Source organism: Entelurus aequoreus, linkage group LG08 (assembly GCF_033978785.1).
Source record: "Entelurus aequoreus isolate RoL-2023_Sb linkage group LG08, RoL_Eaeq_v1.1, whole genome shotgun sequence".
NCBI classification, from domain to species: Eukaryota; Metazoa; Chordata; class Actinopteri; order Syngnathiformes; family Syngnathidae; genus Entelurus; species Entelurus aequoreus.
Window position 1 is genome coordinate 51,254,344 of NC_084738.1, and position 24,602 is coordinate 51,278,945.

The following is a 24,602-nucleotide window of genomic DNA, read 5'->3' on the forward strand; positions in this document are numbered from 1 at the left end:
TACTGACAGGATGCAGTGTGTCTCCCATAACAATGTGACCTCGGACTATGTTAAGGTAACGTGCGGAGTTCCCCAGGGTTCAGTTCTTGGCCCTGCACTCTTTAGTATTTACATGCTGCCGCTAGGTGACATTATACGCAAATACGGTGTTAGCTTTCACTGTTATGCTGATGACACCCAACTCTACATGCCCCTAAAGCTGACCAACACGCCGGATTGTAGTCAGCTGGAGGCGTGTCTTAATGAAATTAAACAATGGATGTCCGCTAACTTTTTGCAACTCAACGCTAAGAAAACGGAAATGCTGATTATCGGTCCTGCTCAACACCAACATCTATTTAATAATACCACCTTAACATTTGACAACCAAACAATTAAACAAGGCGACTCGGTAAAGAATCTGGGTATTATCTTCGACCCAACTCTCTCGTTTGAGTCACACATTAAGAGTGTTACTAAAACGGCCTTCTTTCATCTCCGTAATATCGCTAAAATTCGTTCCATTTTGTCCACAAGCGATGCTGAGATCATTATCCATGCGTTCGTTACATCTCGTCTCGATTACTGTAACGTATTATTTTCAGGCCTCCCTATGTCTAGCATTAAAAGATTACAGATGGTACAAAATGCGGCTGCTAGACTTTTGACAAAAACAAGAAAGTTTGATCATATTACGCCTATACTGGCTCACTTGCACTGGCTTCCTGTGCACCTAAGATGCGACTTTAAGGTTTTACTACTTACGTATAAAATACTACACGGTCAAGCTCCTGCCTATCTTGACGATTGTATTGTACCATATGTCCCGGCAAGAAATCTGCGTTCAAAGAACTCCGGCTTATTAGTGATTCCCAGAGCCCAAAAAAAGTCTGCGGGCTATAGAGCGTTTTCTATTCGGGCTCCAATACTATGGAATGCCCTCCCGGTAAAAGTTAGAGATGCTACCTCAGTAGAAGCATTTAAGTCTCATCTTAAAACTCATTTGTATACTCTAGCCTTTAAATAGACTCCCTTTTTAGACCAGTTGATCTGCCGTTTCTTTTCTTTTCTTTTCTACTCTGCTCCGGGGTGGACCGCTAGCCTGTCCATCAGATGGGGACATCTCTACGCTGCTGACCCGTCTCCACTCGGGATGGTTCCCGCTGGCCCCACCATGGACTGGACTTTCGCTGATGTGTTGGACTTTCACAATATTATATCAGACCCACTCGACACCGAGGATGTCGTTGTGGCTTGTACAGCCCTTTGAGACACTAGTGATTTAGGGCTATATAAATAAACATTGATTGATTGATTGATTGATATTTTTCTGCCCCCTTCAACATAATACGTAGTCTTACTTATTGATGTATAAACCAACAATTACATCCAAATATAACGAAAACAAACAAAAAAACACACAAAAAAACAGAAGAATTGCAAAACTTCATGATGTACAAACCGAACAAAAAAAATAAAAGAAGTAATATACACCTCACGGGATGATACAAAACAAATACAAAACCAGGCAAAAAATAAGGAAAATAATAAATATAAAGCAAAATGTAAACACTTATGGCTGTACATATGATCTTATTCTGTCTTTATATAGTTTTTTTCAATTGGAATATATTTTTTACAATATTTTATCTCATTGTAAAGAGAATTCCATAGTTTAACCCCCACCACTGATGTGCACATTTGTTTTAAAGTTGTCCTTGGATACTGATGTTGGAAATGACCTTTTCTTCTATGCTCTTCATTCTCAGAAAGGATGAAAAACATTTTTTGTAAATTTGCTGGTAATGTTTTACTTTTAGCCTTAAACATGACACATAATGTATGTAACTTTACTAGCTCCTGTAGTTTCAATAAACCTGAATTAATAAATAATATGTTAGTGTGTTCTAAGTAATCTACTTTATGAATAATCCTTATAGCTCTTTTCTGTAGTTGATACAGAGAAAGTTGTGGTGCACAAGGAATCCAATTTAAAACGTCATTATACAACTAAACATGCTGGGGAGTATGCAAAATACCAGGGAGATGAGAGAGTGAACCGGGTGGCAAATTTTAAAACCAGTCTACTGAGGCAACAAGATTTCGTCAAGAAAGCAAGCGAAAAGAGCGATGCAGCAGTCAAAGCTAGCTACATGGTGAGTGAGATGGTTGCTAGGGCGGGAAAGCCATTCAAAGAAGGTGAATTCATTAAAAAGTACATGTTAGATTTTTTTTAAGAAATCTTTTCTTGCGGCCCAGCCTCACCCAGTTTCTGCATCCAGTGGCCCCCAGGTAAATTGAGTTTGAGACCCCTGGTCTAAAGGATTCAAGTTGTTATGGAACAGATAGGAAAAGCAAAACAAGACATTTGACGCACTCGATAAGGAACGATGACGCACAACAGACATATAAAAAATGGCAGAAGACTGGAACTCGGGGGTGATTTTGGCTTGTGTGTGTCTTGTGTGCTCTGGAGTACATTGTGTCTGCTTGCACGGACAACTTAATTCAACCTGCACTTCTGATAATGGGTAAATAAATTTGTTGTACTAAACTACTTTTGTTGCCTGCTTAAGCTTCGGACAATCCACTACACAAATTGGCGTCACGAACAGGATGGTTTAGAAGCTACAGGTCGACAGCCGCTCCGCACTCTCTCAGTCAGGCAGACAGTGTGCTGCACGCGCGCATAACAAGGTAAGCGTTTTGCTTAAAGTGTAAACATTTTCTGCCTGGAGAGAGCCGGATCGATAAGACTAATTGCTGAATCTATTTTTGATAAAAGATAGGTTTAGTCAGGTTCTCCAAAAACAACCTGGACTGGGGTAAATTATGGTTGGATTGAGTTGTTTTAAATGTGATCATTTGTCTGTGTGTTTGTTGAATATTTGTGATTTCTTGTTTTTAACATTAGGGGATTGTTGATAGAATTTTGGTGGTTTGGAGTGTAGAAGCACAGACGATGTGAGACGAAAAATTTCTTTTAACCTCTTCATCCTCTGTCGTTGCTGGCAGAGGATGCTTCTTTCTGCAAGTACATCAGAATTAGCCAGAGTTGGACAAAGATAAATTTAAGGCAAGGGTTGCTAACTGGTGGCACATTTGGCCCATATAAAATTGATACGTCTGTGAAAGTGCGAGACACCTGTCTATGTGGAAACTGCAGCGGTCCCTAGTCCTTGTGACTCAGCGTGTAAAAAAGCCTCATATTAGGTGACCATTCAGTGACTCCGGTAAAGGAGATCAACTGAGCCAAGTTGTCACGAATCTGTTTAATGGCTGCAGAATAGACAGGTGGCGTCTCGGGCTGCATATGGTAGAGCTTTGGTGGAGCTTTGGTGAAGCTTTGGTGAAACTGTATGGAACTGACCAAAACATGATGACTGTAGAGCATTGGGTGATTATCAGTGACTCTATGGTGCTTTTATGCTGTTGCCATGTATTGGTCAGGGAGTAAAACCAGGAGCTGCTCCGCTGGAACGGGTTAATCGCCGTTGTATGAGTAATGATGGGACCTGTGTTTGTTAATGAGACGGCCGATTCCACAAAAGCACGCGTGCATTAGTTGTTTATATTGGTCCGGACCAGGGGGGCGTGGTTTGTGGGAAAAATGTGTGTGTTTTTTTTTACTTAATATATATATATCTGCGTATTTTAATAACTTTTGTGTAGCACCTGGTTTCTTGTCTGGTTTAACCCTCCCCTTCTTTTCCCCCCCTCTCGCAACCTCCCCTCACGCTTTTTTCACAGCCCCGCTATCTGTAAAAGTCTGGAAATTGTCTAAAATGTGTGTGCGTGTGAGAAAATAGACAAAGTTTATGTACAGAAAACATATGAGTGAATGATTCATCCATTTAATTATCTTATTCCGCTCTCGGAGGTTGGATCGCGGGGGCAGCAGCCTAAGCAGGGAAGCCCAGAATACCCTCCTTAAACTTGACTATTTGTCCATCTAAGAGTGAATGATAAATGTTGTTCTTATTATTAAGGTTCTGATATGATACAGCTGTGCTTCTGGATGAGAAAAATAGTTGTCTATTGCATTTACTTTTAACTGTGCTGGTAAATTCTCTGTGTGTGATTGACTGTGTGACACATATAAAAAAAAAATTAAAAAAAAAAGCTGGGAGACATTTTGAGATAAGAGTGTGTGCGTGTGACGAGGCTGTGTGAGTGACAGCTGCGTGAGGCATTGGTTCGAAGAGGAGTGACACTGATAGCATTGAGCTGGGTTAGCATTGTGTTAGCATAGCATTGGGCTAGGTTAGCAAAAGTTTGCTTACTGAGGCATAGTAAGGCTAGGTTAGCATCTAGCTTGGCATTACTAAGTGTGGTTGAACAGTTATTCTCGGTCTGTAGAGTGTGCTAGTAGTAGGTGCTTGCTAAGTCCAGTAAAATAATAGATATATGGAAAATGACACGTTTAAATATCAATAAATAAATACGGATTGTGGGACATTGAAACATTGTTTAATTCATCATTCATTTATATGTCTAGTATTTTTTTTTGGTACAGCTTTGCTGCTTATCTGATCCATCCAGTTCCTGTGGGAAGTTGCGACAAACACACACATCATAGATTAGGACACACTGTAACTTTGAATTAATAGTTATACAACAAATAAATTAATAATATTGAATTTAAATTTGATAAAGATAAATTGATCATACATTGACATTTTAATTTTTTTAGGAATAAACACACAATAAAATAAAAGTTAAATTTATATTCTAATACATCTAAGGGCATCTGTGAAACATAGAGTCTGAAGAAGTACAGATAAGAGCCACTCAGCGCCATTGTCAAAACAAAACGTAGAGAAGCGTTAAATAAATTCTAATCAGAAGGAAGACAGATCAAAATATGAGAACTTAAGTAAACAGACAGCAAGTAAACCAGAAATAATAATGTAAATAAATAACAAAGAAAGCAAATTTTTATGTGACATTGGTGCATGTAGAATTACAAATAGAGAATAAAACTAAATGGAAATAACTGTCTGCAAGATGAGCATGACGTCATGAATTGTGCTCGGGTTAGTAATAGATAGATAGATAGACAGATAAAACGTTATTGATTCCTTCAGGAGAGTTCCCTTTGGAAGAAGAACTAAAAAGTAAACAGTAACTAATAAGGGTATAAATGGAAACAAAATAGATTCTATTAAAAGAGAAACTAGGCATTAACGACCATGATATAAAAAAGTATTGCACTGTTATTGTTTTGCATTCCCTGTCATCCTAGCCCCCCCAAAGAGGAGTTGTACAGTGTAATGATGTATGAGACAAAGGATTTTTCATAGGCTAAACCAGTAGTTCTCAAATGAGGGTATGGTGTTTCCGCCCGGACAAAAAAAAGGGAGGTACTTGAAGGTATGCCAAGGGGTACCTGAGATTTTAAATATTTTAAAATAGCGACAATTCAAAATCCTTTCTAAATATAATTATAGAAGAATAATTCTTCAACAAAATAAATATTTAGAATTAAGTTCACGAGGCCAGATGGATCTCTATTGCAATATCCAAAGAAGGTTGATGATTGATTATATGTATAGAAATCTTTATTATAATTTAATCACTTGTTTACTTTTTAAAACGTTTTAGTTATTCTTATTTTTGTTTGTTTGTCCAAATAAGTCAAGTAAGACCACAACAAATGAGCAATATGGTGCACTGTTATACAATTTAATAAATCAGAAAATGATGACATTATGCTGTATTTTATTTCTTTAGTTTACTGGGAAAAAAGGTTGAAAACCACTGCCCTAAATCATATCCAAAGCTAAAATTATTTTATAAGACTGATTATTTTGGATTATTGTATTTGTATTGTGAGAGAAGGAGAGAAAGTGAGAGAGAGGCATATTGACCTATTTCAAAAATCGATATCCCCCGTAAATGATAGTGTCTCCTCATAATGTAAACAAGCGAAGAATACAAACTGGAAGGCTGTTGTTCTTTACTCGGAAACATAATTGCCATTGTTTTAAAATTAAATTATCTGAACATTTAACACATTATGACTTAAAAAATGGATTGATATGATCATAATAATAATGCTTTGTGTATTATTGAAATAAGCCTTTTAATTTTAAGTATTGGGTCTATAATTCTTCTATAAACATTTCCCCAAACTTCAAAACAATATTACATATGGAAAAATAAATGAATAATATAACATGTGCAGTTATTTCTTATTCAGCATGTGTTTAACTTTATACCGAATAGCAATGGATTTGGATATTTTCTTTAATATGTTCAATATGTGGCTTCCAACATATTAATGATCAATTACTATTCTCAAGAATGTAGTTCATATACTCTGTCAATTTCCACTTGATTTAACTTTAATTTTTGTTTCACAATTTGACTTTGCACCCTGGACAGGTCGCCACCTCATCACAGGGCCAACACAGATAGATAGACAGACAACATTCACACACTAGGGCAAATTTAGTCTTATTAATTTCTACATATGGAGATCTATTACTTAAAATAACTACTTAACCACTGTTGTGAAACACCTTTCTAATTTATGGGAGTATTGGGATAGGATTGAGGAAGATGTCTGCTGTGGTGGTGGTTAGTTTGGAAATTAATTTAATAAAAGTAACTTTAAAGTGCAGTCTGACATTTTAGTTTGGAGTAATTTATAGTTTTATTTAGACATTGCAGTACACCATACCATGCGCCCGGGAATCATGTTTGGTGATTTGGCTCCCAAGTTTTTTGTGGTCTTTGGTATGACTCGACCAGGGTTTTGAACTTGCGACCTGCCGATCTCAGGGCGGACACTCTAACCACTAGGCCACTGAGATGAAGTAGGCAAACCAAATCTCAACAGCTTTCAGTTAGCTATAGATTTTGAGAGTATAATGCGAATAACTATAACTTTACAACTGTTTGCTGTGAATAGTGTTGAATAATAATTACAAATAACAGCCTACATTAATAATTAGAATAAGAGCCGATATGTAAAGTTAAAAAAAAAAAAAAGAAAAAAAGAGGAGAAGTGTGATTAGGCATGGCGCTTAGAGCTGGCCTTGTGTGTTTGTTATGACTAAGTTGGATAACCAGTCGGAGACGGGCAAGGCAAGGATATGTTTGTGCGGCGTTTTTCATGCAACAAAGTGAAATGAAAGAAAATAAAAGCAAAATTAAAATGCAGACAATAAAAATAAACACAGTGCGGACGTTAAAAGTTCAAAGATTAAAAGATTTAGCTGAAAGATAAGGAGAAACGTGAATAAAAACATTCCTTTGTTTTGGAGAGTATCACGCACAGCGGGAGGTCAGAGTGCAAGCATGACAGCTTGCTCGCGCCTACTGATAGACAAATGATAGTTTAAATTAACTTATACATAATCTTAAGTGAATTAAAAGGGTACTTAAATACGCATGAAGTAGTACGTACAATCTTTGAATTAAGGTTTTTGATTAGCAATTAATGGGATAGTTAAGACTGTAATTTAAAAAAAAAAACGTGATATGCAAAATTGAACTAACCGAGAGGATATGAAAACGATGGGTGTACATGTTTTGAGTTCCAAATTCTGGAGGAAAAAACCTCAACAAAACGTAAAACCATTCAGACGGACTTGGGTGGTAGCCACGGTTGTGCTAGGTCAAGCGAGGGTGGAAAGGATGTGCAGCCGGGGGACTGCCAACTTCTCTGAACAAGACAAGCTCCAAAGTTGTAGCCAGAACATGCTCACAAAAAATACAGGTGTGACAGCAGGACGAACAGCAGGATACAAACAGACCCCTGCTGGACATAAGTGTCAACGGACAATGTTCAACACAATCTTTGAAGCATTCCTTTGTGGTCAACCTGCACACACCTTGTAATGACCTGCTTACGAACTGTGCCCTGACAATTCAATACTGCACAGAAGGAACTTCCTGATGTTGCCTGACAGCACGACATCAGCTGACAACTACTGGGGACGCCTCCCAGGAACGAATGGAAGACGGGGACTGCTCCAACTGTCCTAGCACTTGCTGACTGAGGTGCGTCCGTGTGTCCTGCCACCCAAACCGCCAAAGTGTATGATCACCAATTAGACGACTCATAATAGGAGCCTTTTGACTCTTATATATGGTGGGACTCAAGGTATGGCCGCTCATGTGAACTATCTTTACAACAATTAGAATGGTATAAGATGGACAACTAATGACCCACATTGTTCCTTTGCTCTCTGTATTTGCGTATTGAACCGATACGCAAATACCACATTTTCAATTATTTCGGTTGTCTGTTAAAAACATAGCTATTGGTTGCAATTTGGACATTCCTGCTGTAGGCTACAAAGAGCTAGCAGCTATACAAAAGCTGAGCTAAAATAAAATTTAAGCATATCAAAAAATTATAGTTGCTTATTACATACACAAAGTCGCAGAGAGACAGAAGTCTGTAGAAAGTATTCAGTAACAAACGTGTCCGCATTATTGAACTTTCTACCACAGGAAACATACTGAACAAATACAGCAGTTACTGTCAGACTCTAATCCGGATTACCTTGTCTATCAGAGACATGGTTAAAACCCACAACACCTTTCGTTCTAATTAATGTCCCGGGGGACAAGATTACAGAAAAGACAGATCGAGTGACAAAGGGGGGAGGAATTATGATTTATGAAAGGGAAAACATTAAAAGTAGATCAATTTGAGTATGTTGAAATTAAAATCACATGTTCCTCAGAAATGTATTTCAAGGTAATTGTAGTATACCGACCGACCACAGCTAAAGACATTTTTCTTGATTCATTTTCAGACATCCTCAAACAGCATAGTATGAAAGAAGTGACGTCATGGGGGACGTTAATCTGCACTGGTTAAATAAAACACGTAGAAAGAAACTTAAGGATATTATAAACGGCTTCTACATGATACAAATGATAAGCAGCTCTACTAGAATTACAATTGGATGACAAAAAGCAAAGAGAACATCTGTAAATACACGAAAACAAAACCAGAAAGAAGAGTGCTAAAATAAAAATACCATTGGATTAATAAAACAATTTGGATTCTAATAAAGACATCGGGACTCAGCTCTCAAAAGAGCAATTATAACAGGTCTAAATACAGATCGTATGATTTAAAAGTTTGGAGGAACAAAGTTACAATGTTTATGCGGAAGTCTAAGGCTGACTTTCACTTAGAATTAATCAAAGCTGCAAAAGGGAACATTAGAAAGTTATGGAAAACCAGATACAAACTTACGGAAAGAGAGCAAACAAGAAACAACACTATAACATTAAATATCAATGGCGCTACTATCGCAGACAGTCTGGACATAAGTAATAATTTTAATGAACATTTCATCCAGTCTGTACAAACCCTGAATAAAGAGTCCCTCAAAATCAGTGCAAATAATTGTCATTTATTCATATGGACTAATTTTAGAATTAACAAATGAAACAAAGTTGAACAAAATCATCACTGCATTATCAGACTCACGATCTAGAGATATATATATGGGTTGGACACTATCTTCCTAAAAACATATAAGGATTGTATTATTGCTCGTATAACAACGATTGATAAATAAATTAAACGGAAAACACTTTACCTACCACGTCGAGAAACTGCTACTACGATTAAATCCATAAAGCAGGAAATAAAGAAGACCAGAACATGTACAGACCAATTAGCCTTCTCCACGTTATAACAAAAGGAATAGAAAATTTGAAATAAAAAAAAAAGTGGCTTTGGAGCAATCAAGGCTGCTCAGATGGTCACTAAGAGGGGCATTATGTTGACACATCAATTTAATGAGTATTATATTTATCTATGAGAGCAATTTTGTTGTAAATTGTGAGGTATGGCTGTTAAAATCTTGGTTGTTTTTACGAATGATGACAGATGTGAACAAGAGCATGTATGGTCTTTGTGGGATGATGTAAATAAGGTGTGGTTGTATTGTATGGTAAGTATGTGTCCATGAAGGGGCATTTGGTGACTTTTCTTATAATTGAATACATGCTACAGTATGATTATTTTTGATTAATTATTGATTATTATGAATGTATATATTATTATGATTAATTAGTGTCATAATTTTAGTGCTTCATTTGTGGATCCCTTTAATTTAGGTAGCCAGGGACTACAGATGGAAAGTAGCTATTTAGATATAATCTGGTACAGAACACATCTGTTTCTGAACTTAATGTTTCTGTGCATTGTCCCATCATAGATAAACTAAATTAAATACAACTATTTAGTGAATTATTGAGGCCACAATAATTCACTAGGTGTTGTAAAATATCAAAGTACTATTGCAAAAGCGAACAGTGACCTCAAACATGACCTGTCCTCCGCCTCTGTTCTTGCTGCACTTGACTATCAGCTGCCTTTTCTTTTTCTTGGATGTTTCTGAAACTACTAATACTACTACTACTACTACTATTACTATTACTATTACTACGACTAACACTGTCCCTGTGAGAGGGACAGAGGGGGGAGGTGAGTTTGGATTGGGTCAAGTTTGAGCGTGTTGAGGTTTTATTTAATCGATATGATCAATCCGGTACAAGGATAAAGGAACGTAGTGATTTAGATTGACAATTGCAGTGGTTGGCGAAAGCAACCCCAACCTCAAAGGAGGGTGCCAATTCAGTAATTAAATGTTTTGTGAATGATCTAATATCCCGACATGGTTTCCCCAAAAAGATTAGGTCAAACAACGGCACCTATTTTAAGAAAACAGGTTAATCTTCTTCAGTCACAAGATCAGCACTTCTCAGGACCAGCAGCTTCCTAGGAAGGTGGAAAGACCATGAGACCAAAATGGTAAGTTTGCAAAATGTAGAATTTGTGTGCCAGTTCCTCTGTGCAGATTTGAGGATGAAAGCAGCCACTCCAGATTCCCTTGCACTCGCTAAGAGGGGCACGGTCAAAGCCGATCCAGGACCAACACCCGATACCTGACTGGAAGAAACCGAGAGGAGAGACAACACCTTGCCAGCGATGACGAGAACAACTAAGGTTGCCAGCCAATGTGTCCACCGGGACTCCAGCAGCTGTGGAAAGAAGTGTCGGGAGTGCCGAAGCAGCGAGGAGGCCTGAAGCAAGCCGAGGCCCTGGACCAAAGCCCCACGCCCCATACTCTGCCCCAGCCTTCCCCAAAGCCCCCACAGCTCCAACTCTACCTGAGTTTTCCCCAATTTCGGCCAGCACGCACATGCCACTGAACAGTCTGCCCAATGGACTGAACCACACCCCAAAGAGAGACAGACTGTTTGAGTGGATCTCTTTCTTCACCAAGGCAGCCGAAAGCCCAACGAGGTGTCGGCAGGCCATCAGCCTGAGGCACCACCGAGCCATCTATACGAGCTCTAATCGAACATGGACTCATACGAAATTCAGTTGTGTGTTCAAAATTAATTGGTAATTAACAATATTGGTAACTACATCCATTGCAAATGCCGGGAAAAATATTTTTGCAAATGTCTTACAGTCATAAGTCTATATACATTCATCTATTTATGTTCAAGGATGTTCATGATCAAAGTATTTGTTATTCCTTTACTAAATCAAAGGGTAGGCCACTAATTGTGTTCTGTGAGATGGTTTTACTGCAGGCTGGTAACAGCGATCGCTCTGAAGGAGGGTCATAGACGGAATTTTAGCCTCTTATAAAAACATTGAGGTTTTTGCCTCTATCTGCGGTAGAGATTTAAGTTAGTGGTCTATATCAGAAATTGTTTTGGTCCAGGGTCTTAAGACCCTGGAAGGCGGGTATGTAGTAGAATTTCTGACCTTTTGATCTATATTTCTTGTCTTTTAAGAATGTCCGCTCATTTTCAATACTCTTGTATTTTTGTGCCATTGAATGGACCAGTTGTGGGACAAAAGTGAATATTAAGTCGTGCCAACCTGTCTATAGAATGTGTTGACTGTCTAAAGGATTCGAGTTGTTATGGAACAGATAGGAAAAGCAAAACAAGACATTTGACGCACTCGATAAGGAACGATGACGCACAACAGACATATAAAAAATGGCAGAAGACTGGAACTCGGGGGTGATTTTGGCTTGTGTGTGTCTTGTGTGCTCTGGAGTACATTGTGTCTGCTTGCACGGACAACTTCATTCAACCTGCACTTCTGATAATGGGTAAATAAATTTGTTGTACTAAACTACTTTTGTTGCCTGCTTAAGCTTCGGACAATCCACTACACACGCAAACCGCGGCAACGGCCTCATTTGAGGCATCAGTAGTGAAAGCCAAAGAAACAGTAGGGGAGGGATGTGTTAGCAAGGTTGCGCTGGCCAAAAAAAACTGTGTCTACAAACGCTTGCAGCTTGTCAGGAGACCAGTTCAATGTCTGTTGATCCAAACTGGCACTCCAAACTCGGGTTCACAATCAGGCCATGTTTGTTCAACCAGCTAAACAGCAGCTGTAAATGTTTCAAAGTTCCCTGGCTGATCGACTGGCCACTAGAATATTGTCCAAATAAACAAACAAAAATAGTAAATCCCGTAAAACATGAGACGCTGAAAAGTCTGTGCTGCCACCCGCAGGCCAAATGGCATCCTCAAAAACTCAAATAATCCAAAATGAGTTATTATGGCAGTCTTCTGTATGTCCAACCTGGTGGTAGCCACGCACCAAGTCAACCTTCGAGAAAATAGACACTTCAGCCAGCCGTGAAGAAAAGTCCTGTATGTGCGGAATGTAATAATAATGTCACCGGTGTGGTGACATTATTCAGTCTACGGAAGTCACCACAAGGCCGCCAGAGCCCACCAGGCTTCGGTACCATATGTAGAGGAGAAGCCCAAGGACTGTTGGAACGCCGTACAATCCCCAGTCTCTCCATAGTGGCAAATTCCTGCCGTGCCAGGGCCACTTTAGCAGAATCAAGTCGCCGTGCCCGGGCGAAAACAGGCGGGCCCACTGTAGGAATGAAGTGTTCCACCCCATGCTTCGCGACCGGTACAGTCAGTTCTGGAAACTCTGCAAGAAGTCGTTGATAAACTTCCCCCACAGCGTTGGCGAGGACCACAGGCTCTGGCCCCCCCAGTGTGCATGGAATAGTGGAGAAAGTGACAGAGTCAATTAAACAGCCATTCGTCCACCAACAGTCTATTTGCACACAAAGATCTGCCCCAGAATAGGTACGGCCACAGAGGCAATAACGAAGTCCCACGTGAACATGCGGTCAGAAAACGAAACAGTCACTGACCTGGTGCCGAAAGTGCAGATGCTGGTTCTACTGGCCGCACTCAGCGGGGGCCCGTGGCCATCTTCCAGTGCATCCACGGCTTATGCAGGCAACGGCGGCCCGACAAGTCGGGCCGCCGTTGCCTGCTTATCCGCTCTGCCCGTGCTCACTGCTGCCACTGAGTACTGGCCCTGGTAAAAGCATAACTCCGCCTCCCTGCGGCGACGGTCCGGCACTGCAGCCACAGCCCTAGCATTGAGCTCCTCAAGTGCATTCCAGGTCGGTGCAGGCAACAGGCTTGAACACTGAACTGGCGAGAAGCTAGAAGAATTCTGTCCGCCTCCTCAGCCAAACCTCGGTAATCTTTTGTGGTGACTAACGGCGAGTTGGCGAGCGCCGTGCGTACTGGGGGCGGTAGCTGACGGAGAAACAGCTGCACGAACAGGAACGATGCATCCCCGGAACCGACCAATGTGAGCATATTCTGCATTAGCTCGGCAAGCTTGCTGTCTCCCAGGCCGTTGAGAGACAAGAGGCGGTCAGCTCGCTCGGCGTCGAACAGCTGGTACAGCCGCACCAATAAAGTCTTTAACGCACCGTACTTGTCTGCCACCGGAGGATCCCTCAGCACGCCCATAACTCTCTGCATCGTTTGAGCGTCCAGAGCAGCGACAACAAGGTAGTACCGTGTCTCAGCTGTTGTAAGTCCCCGAAGTCGAAACTGGGCTTCCACATGCTACTGGCTGTTGTAATCCCGGCGAGCCGTCAGCTATGACGAGACCAGCAGCGTTAAACATGTCCGAAAAATGTCAGGGTCACCAATGTGGGAGTCGAGATAATGAGGCGAGAGAGCAGTAGTTCTGAGCCGGTGAGTTTATTATCAGAGTTCTTTCCACAACAACAACAACCCCTTTTCCCCCGGCAGTGTGTCCCCTTACAACTGGTCACATCCAACCTATCCACCAATCCCCAATCTGGTGATGAGAACAATTAGTGCCCCGCTACAAGATTTTAATATCTATATGAATACTCCTTCAGAACCTCCGTGCGTGGTGCTCCATACTATAATTGATAGCTGTGGTCTTACACAAATAATAAATTAACCCACGCATCGCAACGGTAATACGATAGACCTAGTCCTTGTCCCGTATACTAATGTCCGATCATTACCTTATAAATTTGAAGTTCTGACTCATTGTCAACAAGCTACTAAAAACCAATGCTTTAGCAGCCACAACATTAATGCTGTCACAACTACGACTCTTGCTGGCCTACTGCCTTCGGTAATGGCACCATTCCCAAATTATGTGTGCTCTATCGATACCCTCACTAACAACTTTAACGATGCCCTGCGCAACACCATTGATTGTACAGCACCGCTAGAGCTAAAAAAAAAAAGGCCCCTAAAAGGCACACCCCCTGGTTTTCAGAAGAAACCAGATCTCTTAAACTATCATGTAGAAAGCTGGAATGCAAATGGCATGCGACTAAACTTAAGGTTTTCCATCAAGCATGGAGTGATAGTTTAATAACTTATAAACACCTTAGCTAAAACTAATTACTACTCCAATCTCATCCACCTTAATAAAAACGATCGAAAATATTTTTTCAGTACAGTAGCATTGCTAACCCAACAAGGGACTCCCCCCAGTAGCTCCACTTACTCGGCTGATGACTTTATGAACTTCTTTAATAAGAAACTTTAACTCATTAGAAAGGACATTAAAGATAACGCGTACCAGCTCCAACTGGCTTCTATTAACGCAGATACAAATGTATGTACGACGGATATTGCTCTCCAAAATATTCTCTTTCTTTTTGAAGCAATAACATTAGAGGAACTCTTGCGACTTGTAAATGGGACAATACAAACAACATGTTTACTTGACCCACTTTTTGGGAAACGTATCAAGGAGCTGTTTATAATACTAGGAGATTAGTTATAAATATTATTAACTTATCACTTTCCTCTGGCACTGTTCCCCTAGCATTAAAAAAAAGCGGTTATTCATCCTCTGCTTAAAAGACCTAACCTCGATCCTGGCTTCATGGTAAATTACCGGCCCCGTGTCCCACCTTCCCTTTATCTCGAAAAACCTCGAAAAAATTGTTGCACAGCAGCTAAATGAACACGTCTTGTCTCGATGACTGAAAGTTATTATTTTCGGGTCTCCCTATGTCTATCATTAAAAGATTACAGTTGGTACAAAATGCGGCTGCTAGACTTTTGACAAGAACATGAAAGTTTGATCATATTACGCCTATACTGGCTCACCTGCACTGGCTTCCTGTACACTTCAGATGCGACTTTAAGGTTTTACTATTTACGTATAAAATACCAAACGTTCTTGCTCCATCCTGTTCACTGTTTAGATATTATTCAAACGTCCTTGGCTGGCTTTATCAAGTCCTATTTAGGGACGGCGTGGCGAAGTTGGTAGAGTGGCTGTGCCAGCAATCGGAGTGTTGCTGGTTACTGGGGTTCAATCCCCACCTTCTACCTTCCTAGTCACGTCCGTTGTGTCCTTGGGCAAGACACTTCACCCTTTGCCTCTGATGGCTGCTGGTTAGCGCCTTGCATGGCAGCTCCCGCCATCAGTGTGTGAATGTGTGTGTGAATGGGTGAATGTGGAAATACTGTCAAAGCGCTTTGAGTACCTTGAAGGTAGAAAAGCGCTATACAAGTATAACCCATTTATCATTATTATTTATTTATTTTGGTATGGGGCAGACTAGCAGTGCTACACTCAAACTGCTTCACTAAGTTAGCAACACACTCGGTCATGTTTTTGATTATTATTTTCTTTTATTAAATTAATATCCATTTCCTCTTGGCACTGTCCTTTACTTCTTCACCATCAGCACAGGTAACATTTAGCTTGCGCTAAACTAAAAAAAGCATTGATAAAATTATTATTTTGTTCCCAATACTAACAACTCATGTGCCACAGAGAGGATAAACAATGACTTGAACAAGTAAGATACCAGTCATGTATTGTATATTGACATTTACTCATTATATTTTGCAGGTTATGAAGAAACAAGCAAAGAAGATTGGACATGCAATGTTCATGCTAACACTTTTATTCCTTGCGGTAATTAAAAACAGATAACAAGTAATGTTTTTACTTTGATAACGTATATGCATATTTACAATATTATTCCTTTGGGTCAGTAGTTCTCCAACTTTTTTCACCAAGTACCCACTTAGAAAACACTTGTCTCTCCAAGTACCACCATAATGACCAACATTAAAGGCCTACTGAAAGCCACTACTACCGACCACGCAGTCTGATAGTTTATATATCAATGATGAAATCTTAACATTGCAACACTTGCCAATTCGGCCGGGTTAACTTATAAAGTGCAATTTAAATTTCCCGCTAAACTTCCGGTTGAAAACGTTTATGTATGATGACGTATGCACGTGACGTCAATCGTTGAAACGGAAGTATTCGGCCCCATTGAATCCAATACAAAAAGCTCTGTTTTCATCTCCAAATTCCACAGTATTCTGGACATCTATGTTGGTGAATCTTTTGCAATTTGTTTAATGAACAATGAAGACTGCAAAGAAGAAAGTTGTAGGTGGGATCGGTGTATTAGCGGCGGACTACAGCAACACAACCAGGAGGACTTTGAGATGGATAGCAGATGCGCTAGCTGCCAACCTCCCCTTGACTTCCTCCGTCTCCGGGCCGCCGAACGCATCTATGATCGGGTGGAGTCTTTCGTTGCTCCGTTGATCGCTGGAACGCAGGTGAGCACGGGTGTTGATGAGCAGATGAGGGCTGGCTGGCGTAGGTGGAGTGCTAATGTTTTTAGCATAGCTCTGTGAGGTCCCGTTGCTAAGTTAGCTTCAATGGCGTTGTTAGCAACAGCATTGTTAAGCTTTGCAAGGCTGGAAAGCATTAACCGTGTATTTACATGTCCATGGTTTAATAGTATTGTTGATTTTTTGTCTATCCTTCCAGTCAGGGGTTTATTTATTTTGTTTCTATCTGCATTTAAGCACGATGCTATCACGTTAGCTCCGTAGCATTTCGCGTTCTCGACTCTCATTTTCAAGAGGATATAGTATCCCAGGTGTTTGAAAATACAAATCCGTGATCCACAATAGAAAAAGGAGAGAGTGTGGAATCCAATGAACCCTTGTACCTAGTAACGGTCAGAGCGAAAAAAGATACGTCCTGCACTGCACGCTAGTCCTTCACTTTCACGGTCCTCATCCACGAATCTTTCATCATCGCTCAAATGAATGGGGTAATCGTCGCTTTCTCGGTCCGAATCTCTCTCGCTGCATTGAAAACAATAGGAAATGTGAGCAGCCCTTCCTCCGGTGACGTCACGCTACTTCCGGTAGGGGCAAGGCTTTTTTTTATCAGAGACCAAAAGTTGCGAACTTTATCGTCGTTGTTCTATTCTAAATCCTTTCAGCAAAAATATGGCAATATCGCGAAATGATCAAGTATGACACATAGAATAGATCTGCTATCCCCGTTTAAATAAAAAAAATTAATTTCAGTAGGCCTTTAAAGGCCTACTGAAATGAAATTTAAAACAGTAGCGTAGTTGGCCTAGATATTCACTAAAAACAAGGCAGAGGTTTTGTTTAACATGTATATTTTAAAATGTTGGCCACAGTAACCTTACACATAGTTTGAACAGTAACACTGTGTTTGAACATTCAATTAATGGATTATTTGGCATACCACTAGATGGAGCCCACGTACCAAGACCACAGTTTGAGAATCACTGCTTTAATTGACTGATGGCAGCTAAATAATTCTAACAGTAGGGATGTCCCGATACAACTTTTTCACTTCCGATACGATACCGATATTGTAGCCTTGAGTATTGGCCGATACCGATATCAATACGATACGATATAGGTACGAATCATACATATATTTATTCCTTATTTTGTTGTGTGGAATGTTAGAAAAGGCTTGATAAAGTGATGTTACTGTTACTGATGTTGTAGTGTTAAAACAGAAAACAATAGTCAGCAAGAGTAGGTATAGGAAAAACTGACCCATTTATTATTAACCAATTGATTACATAAATTTTAACCTTCAACATAAGAGTGTTAACAAATCCAATAAAAACAAAATGTTATATTTAAAGTGCAAAATAACCACTAATACCAACATAATTATACAATTGAATAGAATAAATTAAAAATAAATTAGAAGACAATGAAAAATAACCTAACTAAATCCAATTAAAAAAAAAAAAAACGTTTTTAAGTGCAAACAATTCAAGTTCACTTCAGTTATTTTTTTACTGTCAGCATATGTTAGAAAGAACTGTGGGCAGGGACAAAAACAACAAAAACAACACAATATTGTCCACTGTCCAACTGGTTTAAGTTAAGAGTTCACAGCTCCAGTTTCACTGACTGACTGTGCCCAAAACAATGTAGTAATTACTCTTAGTCATCACTGAAGAATAGTGTAAACACAATAAACATATCACTCTAATAACAAGAGCATAAAACAAATAATAATCAGTCAGTGCTGACTACCCTTACTACTCCTCCTCCTCCTTCTCCACTTTCTGCAGTCCGAGCATAATGCGGAGATTTTTTTTTAAGAAGATAAGCATTTCGGCATGCTGTGCAGCAATACACTTTTTAACCTCTTCGTGCATCTGGGGTATAGTTTTGTCTACAATGTAGTGGCGGCTACGAATAATGTAGCGAGGTTCGAGGTGCTCCATTAAGCGTTTAAACCCGACATTACTCACCACCGACAGGGGCTGGTCATCAAGCACAATAAACTGGGCTATCTTTTCTGTTATGGCCATTGCCTTTTTGCTATCCCGTGGTAGTTTGTCATGTCTTGCAAAGCTTTCGGCCAGCGTGGGTTGCTGAAGCGAGCCAGAGGTTGCTTCACCTTGCTGCTCTCGCGAAAATCCTCATGTTCTTTTTGTGGTGTTTTTTCAAATGTGCGATGAGGTTGCTTGTATTGAACCTTCCCGGTTCTGTCCCTCCACGGGACACTTGCGCCTGACAAATGTTGCATTTAGCGGCAACGTCTTTGTCCGAGTTTACGTTAAAATACTTCCACACAGCCGACATCACTACACTTTGATGCAAGCACACACGTTGTCGTTGTTGTGATCACGTGGGCTGTGCATGCTGGATCAGAGACGCTCTTCTTCCGCGGCCGGCACCAACGTTAATTAAGGGGCATTGCCGCTACCTACTGTGTTGGAGTGTGATCAAACCAGAGTCACCTATTATAGAAGTGCTGCAGCGGAAAATGGACAGCTTATATCGGAGCGCTTATATCGGAGTTTTTAGATTCAGTCCGATAAAATCTGATATTCACTTTTTTGGCTAATATCGGACTGATTTCCGATATCAATATCGGATCGCGACATCCCTATCTAACAGTACAGGACAAAAGTTGTTTTGTACTTAAATTCAAGTTTACAGAATATCTTGCACTTTAAGTCTATTTATTTTTCATTGTAGTTTTTTACTTTGTGTAATAAAGTAAACCTATTAATAATTTAGTAACTTATGTTTATTTTGTTACAATTTACTATAATAGCTTTTAAACATTGGTTAAAATCAAGTTGTAGACTCAAACATGTAAAGCAGAACATACAAGCAATAATCGTATGACTTGTCGACTAATTGAAAAAATAATCGCTGATTGGTCAACCTTTAAAATAATTGTTAATTGCAGCTCTCAAACCATTATTTTTCTGTTCATTATTCTTTTTTTAATGTCTATTTAAGACAATGGAACTCCCATTTCCATACCAACGTCATATTTACCAGAATTATGTTTACTAGAGGAGCTACCATAGTGGAGGTCTTCATGGATGTAGCTCAGCTTCCCTTAGCTGACGTCATATCCTTTATTTTGTATCATTCTTTAAGTAGTTGAGACTCAACAGTACCTTTGCTTGTTGTAGTCAAGTAGTCAACTCAATTTTGCCACAATTGCCATGTTTTACAATTTAGCACAGTCAGTTGATTCTTCGTGATTAATCAGTACCTTTAATGTCAATAAACAGAAACAAATTGGACAAAATTACGTTTGTTATATCTATATGTTACACATACAAAATAACAGTGCTAATGAGTGTACCTTAGCTGTAGCATGGTTGAGCATCTCTTGCCAGGTAGGGTCCATTGTGTTCCTGTCAGCCAACAGTCCTTGCTCTGCTACATACACCATCTCTCTGGCAGCAGTGTGCATGGACACAGCCCTCTCATACCTGAGAGCAGCTTTCTGGGTCTCCTGTTGTGCCTGAAATCGTGAAGAAAAATACTAGGTGTTGTCATTTTATTATCAACATACTGTATTTGTCATCTAACAAATCCAATACACAAAAATTATACCATCAGGCAGATGCATTGCCATGCTGACAGCTTTGGCTGTTAACAATGGGTACAAGAATTATTAAATGAGGAGTAGGACATTTAGTCTAGTAAGGTTTGTTTTTATCATAGACATAGATTAAGGGATGGTTGAGCGGACATGTTTGGCAGCTATCCATGAATTGAACTTTTCAGGCCACCCTGGCCACTTTACATAGAGCATCTGTTTGCAACCAGATTTTTTTCTTGCAAGTATTTTTCCAATTTTATATTCTTTTTTTTTAATCCACGACCACCTGCTGTAATTCGGGTTCATAAAATGTACCCTTTACAGCTTCTCCAGATAGATTGACCCTGTAGACCAGAGGCTTTCTGGCTATGCGTTCAGTAATTGTGAAATATTCATCCGTGAAAGTTTGCTCATATTATACCTGACATCATAGCGAAATGTTAAAGGTTTACAATCATCTTTTTCCATGTACAAGTTTGCAAATACTTGTTTTTGATCATCTTTATTGACATCTACAAGTGCCATTTTATGCTTCTGTGGTATGATAAGACAAGATCTTGGAGGCAATCTATATACCGTTGAGAATTGGTCGCTGTAAGATATCGCCACATTTTAGTTTTCAGTGTCCTGTTAAACCTCTCAACAACACAATCTTTTTTCTCACTCTCTGTTGAAAAATTTATTATCCCATGCTGTTTCAATAATGCTTGGAATTAATTGTTATAGAATTCCTTCCCATGATCTGTCTGTAGTTTGGCAGGTATTCTACCCTCGGTTAAAATATTTTCAAAAGCCCTTGTGACTGACTGACCTGTTTTCTAGACATCTGACACATGTATAATTGGAGAATACATCTATCACTGTTAAAAGATACCTTACATTATCCTTTTTACAGGAATTGTCCGTCACATCAGCCAGATCTGCCTGAAACTGTTTATCAACTCTATTTCTGGGAACGTTTCTGCGTGAATTTGCATGTAACACATGGGTGTCAAACTCTGGCCCACGGGCCAAATTTGACCCGCCGTGTAATTTCACTCGGCCCTTGAGGGGATATGAAATTAACACTAGAGCTGGCCCGCCGATTATATACAGCGGCGGTGCCGCGGTAACACCGCATTCACCGCTAATTCTCATACTTGCCAACCCACCCTGGAAACTCCCAAATTGTAGTGCCCCTACCTAAAATCTTCACAACCGCTTTTAATCCAGTCCAACTAGTACTGGCCCAGTCACATAATATGTGCGGCTTCTGCACGCACACAAGTGAATGCAACGCATACTTGATCAACAGCGATACAGGTTACACTGATGGTGTCCATATAAATAACTTTAACACTGTTAGAAATATACGCCACACTGTGAACCCACTTTGTTCAGTTTTAAATTTTGGCCCACTCTGTATTTGAGTTTGACACCCCTGATGTAACATATAGAAATCATGTTTGATTAAAAATGGTTTTACTTCTGAGTATTTCGGATTTAGGAGGCCTGAGGAGCGCCAGAAGAGCATCTGGTGGAGGTGGAAGAGACGGAAGCGGACGTGAAGCTAGCGCCACCCTTTTTCGATTCTCCCATTACCGCAGGCGTCCATCCAATCTGATGGTCAGGGTGATCAGTTCCTCCAAAGCCTTTGTCTCATCCCGAGTATCTAACTCGTCCTGCAGACGGGAGCTGAGACTGCCCAAAAAGCTGCAGCACAGCGCCTTCTCGTCCCAATCATTCTCCGATGCCAGAATGCGAAAGGTAATGAAGTGGCCTGCCACTGATGCTGTCCCTTGGCGAATGGAGAGGAGACGAAGACCGGCCTCCCGTTCTCTCATCGAGTGGTCAAAAAGTCCTCCCACATCGCGGGCCTCTTTTTGCACACTGCCATGGCCCAGCTGGCAGCACGGCCAGAAAGGAGGCTCAGCATATATTCCACTCGAGCAGAGTCTATGAGGTAGGTAGTGGGTTGCTGAGAAAAAATAAGCGAGCATTGGCAAATAAACACAAAATCCAAAATCTCCAACAAATCTGGCGGGAGGAGAAATGTTGGGTTCCCGCAGGGGAACATTAGGCTGGGAAAGCATGGGTGTGGCTGCTGTTGGCGTTTGAGCCTTCTCTTCATGAGTTTGGCGAGCATGAAGCTCTTTTAGCAGTCTGACCATCTTTTCCAATGTTTGCTCATGAAGAGAAATTGTTTGTCAGTGAGGCCGTAGCGCACAATAAATCTCCTCCTGTTTTGCGAGATCCATATTACTGACAGGCTGATTTCCGTCACGCTTGGTGATAGTCTCAAAGAGGCTAACGCAGGGGTCAGCAACCCAAAATGCTGAACGAGCCATATTGGACCAAAAATACAAAAAAGTAATCTGTCTGGAGCCGCAAAAAATTTAAAAGATAAATGGGTTATACTTGTATAGCGCTTTTCTACCTTCAAGGTACTCAAAGCGCTTTGACTGTATTTCCACATTCACCCATTTACACACACATTCACACACTGATGGCGGGAGCTGCCATGCAAGGCGCTAACCAGCAGCCATCAGGAGCAAGGGTGAAGTGTCTTGCCCAAGGACACAACGGACGTGACTAGGATGGTAGAAGGTGGGGATCGAACCCCAGTAACCAGCAACCCTCCGATTGCTGGCACGGCCACTCTACCAACTTCGCCACGCCGCCCCGTAAAAGACTTATGTAAATGTTATAATAATGGCAACACATGATGTAAGTGGCTAATTAGCTATATTAGCCTACTATCAAAATGACTATGTGTCGCAGGCTGACGCAAATCTTGGTTGACAGAAATGTTACACTGTAATATTTATTATACACATTTTTACAACATTGGAAAACATTAGTAAAACTTCTCAGAGGGTGAGATAACTCCTGGAAATGACTGTCTTAGAATGGCCAAAGGTATAGATGTGTGTGTCCAAGTTAAAGGAAACGGCAGGCTGTCTTCTTCTAATAGATTTATTACATTCTTTACAAGCTGGCTAATGTTTGCTGTGGTCTGGAACAACATGGCACACTAACAACTATCAGAAATACAGCCAATACTACATACAGATAATGTGTCATGAAACATGGAAAAATAAACTAAATACACAAAGAGGACATAAGTAAAGGAAATTAAATGAGCTCAAATATACCTACAAACAAGGTGTAATGATGCAATATGTACATACAGTTAGCCTAAATAGCATGTTAGCATCAATTAGCTTGCAGTCATGCAGTGACCAAATATGCCTGATTAGCACTCCATAACAAGTTAGTAACATCAACAAAGCTCACCTTTGTGCATTTACGCACAGTATAAAACTTTTGGTGGACAAAATGAGACAAAGAAGGAGTGGCATAAAACACGTCTTTCTGTGGCAGTGTCGGAGAAAGTTGTACATGCAAACAAACTGTTGAGTCACAGTCCACACAACGGTGAGTTCAAGGGCTGCTGAAATTAGTAGGACAAAATGGCGCTCCCAAATACTCTCATCATCCATCCATCTATCCATTTTCTACCGCTTACTCTCATCAGTGAAGCATAAACACAAACATATTAAACAGTGGGCTTTCTAACAATTAGGAAGGTTTGTGTCGTGATTGTCCTCCTACAGAAACCATATTACAACTAAAAATATATTATTTTCCATTTCCATACATTTTTGAAAAAGCTCCATGGAGCCACCAGGGCACAATCAAAAGCCGCATGTGGCTCTAGAGCTGCGGGTTGCTAACCCCCGGGCTAACGGATCCCAAGATGCAAAACACAGGCAGGAGTATGAACAAAAAGTGTATTTATTCCTCAAAACAGGGATAAAGAGCAACACAAAAAACTACTGTGCATAAAAAGAGAACAAAATGGTAATGGTAATGGTTGTCACAATAGCGTGTGACAAAGTTTGGGGAAAAAAGTATTAATATGACATTAGGGACAGCCCCACCCGGAGGCACACATTTCAACGCCTGAACACGCCCGTACACCTCGCCTCTCTCTTCAGCCTCACATCCAGCCGCTCTGGACACCGCGGCCACACCCCCAGAGTGCGGCCACACATTTCACCTGCTTGTCTCGCAAACTCGCATGGCATGACGTGCACAAAAATCATCGAGCTGCAACAATGCA

General features: G+C 40.3%; 1 protein-coding gene across 1 annotated transcript in view; it reads right to left on the reverse strand.

The window, feature by feature from the left end:
• sh3bp5lb (SH3-binding domain protein 5-like, b) overlaps nt 1–24,602 on the reverse strand; it is a 75,129-nt gene that overhangs the window by 13,750 nt on the left and 36,777 nt on the right. The window contains exon 5 of the mRNA XM_062055062.1: nt 20,255–20,416. Within this exon, the coding sequence (XP_061911046.1) occupies nt 20,255–20,416 (162 nt within the window). The remainder of the gene's footprint in view (nt 1–20,254; nt 20,417–24,602) is intronic.